At 37.6% G+C, this 8,299-nt stretch overlaps 1 protein-coding gene across 1 annotated transcript; it reads right to left on the minus strand.

Moving 5' to 3' along the window:
- Window positions 1-369: 369 nt before the first annotated feature.
- sstr3 (somatostatin receptor 3) lies at window positions 370-7,496 on the minus strand. The gene is made up of 2 exons (XM_052131539.1): window positions 7,373-7,496; window positions 370-1,964 (listed from the first exon to the last, which is right to left on the minus strand). The coding sequence occupies exon 2, from the start codon at window positions 1,919-1,921 to the stop codon at window positions 491-493; it is 1,431 nt and encodes a 476-aa protein (XP_051987499.1). The 5' UTR covers window positions 1,922-1,964; window positions 7,373-7,496; the 3' UTR covers window positions 370-490.
- Between the last annotated feature and the right edge of the window lie 803 nt (window positions 7,497-8,299).

An 8,299-nucleotide genomic window follows, 5' to 3' on the forward strand; every position in this document is an offset into this window, starting at 1 on the left:
ACCACATATTATTTAATTAAATGACATCCTTCTGTTTAATGAGCACACTTGGCCATGTCAAGTTATGAATTAGATGAATTCTCAAATTGTCATTGATTTAATCAAAAAATTATTCACATCCCATAAAATATTGCTTTTTATTTTTTTATTACGTTATACTGCGCAACCCTAGTCTGGCACAAGATGTATTTGTCCAATCATTGTTACTGACACTGCAAATATGCAAACAAGAATTTTAACCCGGGGTTAACAAATGTACAGTGTGAAATATCAAAACATAAAAACTCTAAAGTAAAGTATAAGCAGTGTGAAACATGATAGGATTCCATATACGCTGGGTTAAGAATGACCTGGGGTTACCATTTTCAAGTGTGAAAAGCCATTCTTACATTGAGAAGAGTTGATAGAAAAGGTACAAAGTGCTCTTTTGAAGTAGGCAGGCTTGTACAATAATACTGTTTTCCAGCTAGGATAAATCCTGTCAGCTATTTTACAAGTAGCTAATTTCCAATGAGCTGTTCTTTTCCACAGGTTCCTCTGGCAGTGTTTTCACATTCCCATTTTTGGCCCCATTCAAAAGGGTTGCAGCAGGCCCAAAGCCCATCCCTTTTCCAATGGCTTCCCCACCTGAGCCTCTCCTGTCTGGGGAACAGATCTCAGAAACCCCTGGAGCTGAGGGTCTCTCCATGAAAAGGGAACGTGTGCTTTCAGGTTGCCCACTTCCATTTCCATTCTGAGTAATCCTGCAGATTTCTGTCATCTCTGTCACCTCCTCCCTGTACTCTTCTTCTTCCTCATCTTCATCATCTCTCACTGCTCTTCTAAGACTTTCCCTGGGCATTAGCACCCTCCTTCTTTCCTCCTGATGCTGCTGCTCTGTGGGCTCATGGTTCTCCACCCTCCGCGAGGAGCGACACAGAGCCTTCCGGAAACCTCGCTTGAAGTTGTCCGAGAGAAAGCCATAAACGATAGGGTTGGCACAGCTGTTAGCATAAGATAAAACTACTACAAAAAGGTGAAGACCCTGTGGCTCATCACGCAGTGATTCAACCAGGTTTATGATGTTGAGAGCGTAAAACGGCATCCAGCAAAGAACAAACACAGCCACCACTATCACCACCATTCGTGTGACCTTTCGTTCTGACTTGCGTCGTTTGGTAGAGGTGGCATGAACTTTCTTTCCCGAGCTGCGGACCTTGATCACAATGAGGAGGTAGCACATGCAGATGACTAACAGGGGAAAGAAAAACCCAACAGTTGAGGTGTAGATGATAAATGCTGCTCCCCAGATTCTGGCTGGCTCTGGCCAAATGATGTTGCAGATTCCTCCCTCTCGTTGCACGTTAGCAAAAATCACCACAGGCAAGACTACCAAAAAGGAGAATGCCCAGATTGTCCCATTCACAGCCTTTGCCACTTGAGGTCGCCTCCACTTAGATGATCGAATAGGTTGAACTACAGCCAGGTAGCGATCAATGCTCATCACAGTTAGGCAGAAAATGCTGGTGAACTGGTTAATGCCATCTACAGTCATTACCAGTCTGCACGTGAAGGAGCCGAAGGGCCAGGAGTGCATGGCATTCTGCACAGCTAGGAATGGAAGGCCCAACATGAAAAGCTCATCAGCTATAGCTAGATTAAGGATGTAGATGTTGGTCACTGACTCTGTCTTGGAGTAGTGCAGGACAATGTGGATGACCAAAGAGTTTCCTCCCAAGCCAACGATGCAAACAATTATGTAAATGAGAGGAATAAGGATTCCAGCCATGCTAGTTCCTGACTGGTTCCCAGTATCTGTCCCATTGGTGCAGTTTGAAGTGTTGAAAGTGCAGGTGTCATTGAGAATGTTCTCGCTGAGGAGGAAACCAGGAATGGAGCTGTTGCCCCATATGCCCAGTGCAGCAGTGGCGTCTAACTCCATCTCAGTCTCTTTCCGTCACAGCCTTCAGCTGGGGGCCATCGTCCTGTACAGAGAACAACAACAAACTATCAGTTCTCTCTCAATGCACTAACATTCCCAGTATATTGTTGCATGCAATAAATTACATGTAATAAATGCATAATTCACAGACAAAAGCACCATTGTTAAGACGTTTGTTTCACATGCAAATCTGAATGAGACTTGACACTGGTCAGTTTATATGAATAAATTGCAAAGGACAGTTATTTGTAAAATCTAACATGACTCATGGAGCTATTTTTGTTCCTTAGGTACTCAGACATGCCAGATATCCATAATTTGTGTGGTGCTCAAAACAGTCCTCAACAGTGCTTTGCTGAACAGCGCACTATAAAAAGTGGTAACCTGCATTTGTTAATTTAAGGAAATATTTCTACCTGATATGACCCATAAAATTTGTTTTATTGGTGTAAACAAATTAAATATCATCTAACCTAGAAAATGCCTTGAAAATACAGACATTTGTTTCACGTGGGTTACATCTCATCTATAGGAATAGTTCACCTAAAAATGCTAATTCTTTCATAATTTACTCATCCTTACAGTATGTCATGTCATATGGCTTTCTTTCTTCTGTAGAACATGAATGAAGCTTCTTTTGGAGGATATCTGATATATGTTTCTCCATACAATGCATGTAAATGGGGTCCAAGTCAAAAAAAATGTAACATGACTGAATCAACCTGAAAACATTAGGTTACACCAACAAATGTAATTTTAAGGGTTATACTAATAGAAATAGAGTTTTATAGTAACAATTACAGATTACCACTTTGTACTGTGTGAGAACTGTGGCATTGCAAAATATTAACACTCTATACACTATGGTATATTTTCATTTAATAATTTAGTATGTAACTATATGAAGTGATTATAGTGTGTTTTATGCATATAAATTGAAATAGTTATGCTTTTGCCATTGTGAAAGAAAATATAACAATTAGGTACTTTGCAGCTAGAAAAAGCATTATGTGATCACAAGTTCAAATGGAACATCCTGTTTTTGAACAAAAGACAAATGTCTCTTTATTATAAAGAGCATGCTCCTTATTATCTGATCATATGACAAACCTGGATTAACATAGAATGTATACAAATGCATCCTAAAATATATTTAGGTGATTTCACATGGAAATCTGCTGAGGAGAAAATCACATGTAACATATTAATAAACAAAGGAACTATAAATAAGTACATCCTATATAAGCTTGTCATAAAGTAAGGAGGGAAGAAGACAGGAACTTCTCCCTCGGCCGGGTGGTATGAATAAAACATTTTGGAATCAGAAATTTGTGTCTCCAGAAATCTTTTACTCAACTGCACTTTGATTGCTGTGTTGAAGAAATCTACCATGACAACACTTGAAATGTGAAAAAAACAAACAAGGGCAACGATAATGAAACCCCTAAAGAACTAGTGATGGGAAAAGGCATGGCTGGTTTTCAGAGGAATAGTAATTTTTAAACATATACTGGCGGCCAAAAGTTTGGAATAATTATAGATTTTGCTTTTATGGAAAGAAATTGGTACTTTTATTCACCAAACCGGCATTCAACTGATCACAATGCATAGTCAGGGAAATAATAACATGAAAAATTACATTAACAATTTGAAAAAAAAAAATCAGAACTTCTTAAAATACTTCGAAGTGTTCTCATAAAAAAATCCTACACATGCAGGAACGACAGCTTTGCAGAACCTTGGCATTTTAGCTATAAGTTTGCCCAGATACTCAGTTGACATTTCACCCCACGCTTCCTGTAGCACTTGCCATAGAGGTGGCTGTCTTTCGGGCACTTCTCACACACCTTACAGTCTAGCTGATCCCACAAAAGATCAATGGGATTAAGATCCAGCACACTCTTTTCCAATTATCTGTTGTCCAATGTCTGTTTCTTTGGCCATTTTAACCTTTTTTTTTTTACTGCTGCAAAAGTGGCTTTCTCTTTGCAATTCTTCCTATAAGGCCTGCACCCCTGAGTCTTCTCTTCACTGTTGTACATTAATCTGTTGTTGAGTGGGAAGAATTCAATTAAGCTATAGGCTGAGAAGCATCTATTTGAAGCATCTATTTCTATTTATGTACTTATCCTCTTGATTAGTTGTACATCTGGCAATCCACATCTCTTCCTGTCCTTGTTAGAGCCAGTTGTCCTTTGTCTTTGAATACATTTGTATGAAATCTTCATTTTTTTTTTGGCAAATTGTATAGCCTTCATTCCTCAAAAAAATTATTGGCTGATGAGTTTCTAGGGAAAGCTGTTTCTTTTTGCCATTTTTGACCTAACATAAGACATTCCAGTCTATACTGTGGCAGCTCAAAAACAATCACAAAGACAATGTTAAGCTTCATTTAACAAACCAAATAGCTTTCAACTGTGTCTGATATAATGGCAAGTTATTTCTTGTACCAAATGAGCAATTTAGCATGATTACTCAAGCATAAGGTGTTATGGCTGCCTGAAATGGGGCCTGTCTAGATTTGAACAAAAGGGACTTTTTTCAAATAATGATGGTGCTGTTTTTTACATCAGTAATGTCCTGACTGTACTTTGTGATCAGTTGAATGGCACTTTGTTGAATTAAAGAACCAATTTCCTTCTGAAACAGCTAAATATATTAGCTTTTGGCCACCATTGTAATTAAAATAGATGGAAGGAATTTAGTGCGAGAGCTGTGACAGTGCCCACATGTGCTAGATGGGAAACAATTGCAGTGACGTGAATGGCAAAGAGACCGACCCCGCTGGGATGTCTTTGTTTGGCTTGTCGTGGTGTACATTAGAGGTCGACCGATTAATCGGCCGATTTTTTGCATTTTTTTACATAATCGGCATCGGCCAATATCTAAGTATATCAAGCCGATTATTAGGCAGGCGCATCTGTGGGCAGCCTAGTGTTGTTGTGGCTGCCCCTAGTGTCATTTTCCCCTAGAGTGAGCAGACCTCATCCAGTGCCTAAGGAAGGAGCTAAGTTCCTTGGAGAAAACAGTAAGGATTAAATTTGTATAACTCCTTTATATTTAATTAAAAACGTTTGATATGTTACTGCCAACTTCAAGAAAAAACGCGACAAACGCGATGTGTTTCGACATGACGTTCGGCTACTTTGGATATTGATAGCGTAGTTGAAGTTGCATTATCACAGCAGAAGGGTTGCTATCATGTCACAATAAGTAAGCAAGAATTTTGCAGTTACAGACAGTGAATCTGAGACTTTTATTTGTTCTGTTTGTGTGTCTTATATTTGAAAGGGTTGTCACTCATTGCAGAGAAATAAGTAATAAAGATACCAACACACTATAGGCTATTGAAGGACTGGCTTTGGTAAGCTCGGACGCTATCGGTTCTGCTGTCGGTACTGGAGAATTTAAGAAAATACATTTATTATTGCTATAAAGAGAAAGTTATTTTATCTCGCCAGCCATTTCTATGTATAATAATATGAAACCATTTGTCTGTGATGCAATTTGGCTATTCGCAGTCAGAGAGAGAGAGAGAGAGAGAGAGATCTCACAGCGAGCACAACACGAGCCCTGCTTAATGAGTGACAGAACTAAACATTCAAACGTAGCCTGTTTACACTTTAGATCTGTGATATTAGTCTGAATTTATTTTAGATTTCGCCTTCCAAAGATTATAAAAAGAATATTTATACATAAGCCGCATTCTGTCTAGCTCAACTTCCTTCCCTTCACAGCGGTGCACTGACATTTCTCCCTAAAACTCAAACTTAACGTCAGAATCAGCACGATCAGTGATTGTTGTAAAATGCAGTCTAGCTACTGTTGCTAAATTGCGGGACGCGTTTAATAATAAAAAGAGCGCAAGAGATACCGTTCCCAAGGCGGCGCGCGCTCCGAAACAGATCGCAAATCTGTCAACTATACACAAAAATATGTCAAAACGACCTTCTTGGAGATTCACTTAAACACAGTTTATGTCTTAAATGGACGTAGTTATGGAAATAGTGTGCATCAGGAGCCTATTAGATCTGCACTCGGTCTTAAAGGGGAAGCAGTCTAATAAACATGCTGACGATTGAGCCATTACTGCGAATCAAACAACAAAAGGCAAAGAGAAAATTACTTACAGCTCTTGAACGAATAACGTCTGCATTAATAAGCATTAATCTATCTATGATAAACTATGCAGTGTTATTTTACAATTGATTAATTTATTAGATTTCTTTTTAGACCACACCTGAACAGTAATGTTAGTAGACCTTCCTGAAATTAAATCACTGTGCCTATATAACGTTTAACTTGTGTAATTGTTTATCATTTGTTTAATATATATATATATAACAAAAAGAACCGTTAAGAATACCGTTAAAGTACTGGATCGATAAGCAGTATCGATAAGATAGTAATACCATTAAAACCTTAACGATACCCATCCCTAGTTATGCCTGTGCTTCTCTTGGATGCTCTGAATATTGGATTATGTGTCTGGATTGCCCCTTAATTAAAGCTGCATTTGGATCTCAACCTTCGTGTCTCGGAGCAGTTCGTAACACCTGCTTTGTTTATTTAATATATTTGTTATATATTATTTATAAAATATGTTTTTACATTATACATTTTTAATTTAACTGTACAAGTGCAGATTGGTCAAGTGTTCAATAAATGTATTTGTTGAGAAATTTTGTCTATCTTAAGTAATTATTTGTGTTACATTTTATCTTTCAAATAAAAGGTTCAAATAAGTGGTTAAAAACAAGCACACATCGGCCAAAATAAATTGACAGCATTAATCGGCCATCGGCCGACCCGGATTTCAAAAGATCGGCATCGGCCTGAAAAAACCCATATCGGTCGACCTCTATTGTACATGTACTCCTCAAACAGTTTAAACACTGCATGTTCCCACATGTGGTATGCACGCCAAAAAAGTAAGTAGACAGAGAAATAAGTTTGAATAGGTTTGAAGCAGAAGAAATAGAAATAAACCTTGTGCAAATTGTCAGCATAACGTTAAGCAAAACATTTTTATTTATAAAGATAATTTACGTTAGATCATAATTATTTTGTTTCTAATAAGACATGATATTAGGGCAAAAATCTTTAAAACATTTTTTTATTGTTTTCCTGTAAAAAATATCTAAAAAGTCTTAAAACAAGATCAAGTTCATTTATCTTGTTTTAGAAACAACACTGCATTAGATATTTAGTTTTTTTTAGAGAATGTATTTTTAACGTGTTTTGTCTTACTGTACTGTTAATATAGTACCAGTACTGAATAAGTAATCCAAAGTATTTAGAAAATGTTACTGACCTTGAGTAATCTAACAGAATATGTTACAAATTACATTTACAGCATGGTAAATGGTCTGTACTTATATAGTGCTTTTTCTAACCTTAGAGGTTACCAAAGCACTTTACACTGTGTCCCAATCACCCATTCACACACACCATGCAAGGCACTAGCCTGCCATCTGGAGCAACTTGGAGTTCAGTGTCTTGCCCAAGAACACTTCGGCATTTGGAGTCATGTGGGTCGGGAATCGAACCGCCAACCCTGCGATTAGCAGGCGACCCATTCTACCACCTGAGCCACAGCCGCCAACATGTATTCTGTAATCAGTAATGGAATACATTTCAAAAGTAACCCTCCCAACCCTGGTAATCAGTAGGGTAAGGGTTTGTTGTTATAATGGAAGATATTGAATACCAGTAAGAAGAACTTGTGGAGCATCAGCCAACATCGAGAAGCTGATTTAAGGAAAAGTTTACAAAAATAAAATAAAAATGGTTTGGTCATTCTGTACTCACTCTTTTCCAAACAACAACAACAGATAATAGAGACCAATTCTTCTATACTCCAAAAAGGACAAAACAACTAATAAAATCCAGTTGACTTGTGCTGTAATATTCCAAGTCTTGTAAAGTCAAGTTCATTCAAATTTATTTGTATAGCGTTTTATCACAACAGGTGTTGTTTCAAAGCAGCTGTACAGGAAATGATTACGCTATAACAGAAAATGAATGAATATAATGCCAATATTAGTCATTTATGTTTAGAACTTTTATTGGATGAAATTTGTAAACTAAGTAATTGTTTAGTGTTAAAGTCCTTGAAGTCATCCTGGATTAACTGAGAAAATACACGTAGATGCATTATCCTTTGATATTGGCTGATGAAGGCTTTTGTTAGTGGTTCATTCATTTTCTATGTTGTTAATCTTTTAAGGGCGTTGTACTTCCTTTGACCAAGTTGATATAGGAATCATTGGGTGCGGCGCATCTTAGTCTGGCTGGAAGCTTATGGCAAGTAATTTTGGTGAACTACATGCTGAGACCATACTTCAGACAGTGGGTCATGAAGAATCCCATGTCTAT

Source organism: Xyrauchen texanus, chromosome 8, assembly GCF_025860055.1.
Source record: "Xyrauchen texanus isolate HMW12.3.18 chromosome 8, RBS_HiC_50CHRs, whole genome shotgun sequence".
Taxonomy (NCBI): Eukaryota; Metazoa; Chordata; class Actinopteri; order Cypriniformes; family Catostomidae; genus Xyrauchen; species Xyrauchen texanus.

Excerpts from the sequence above, each read along its gene's own strand:
- sstr3 (XM_052131539.1), bottom strand. The coding sequence starts at position 1,921 with ATGGAGTTAGACGCCACTGCTGCACTGGGCATATGGGGCAACAGCTCC.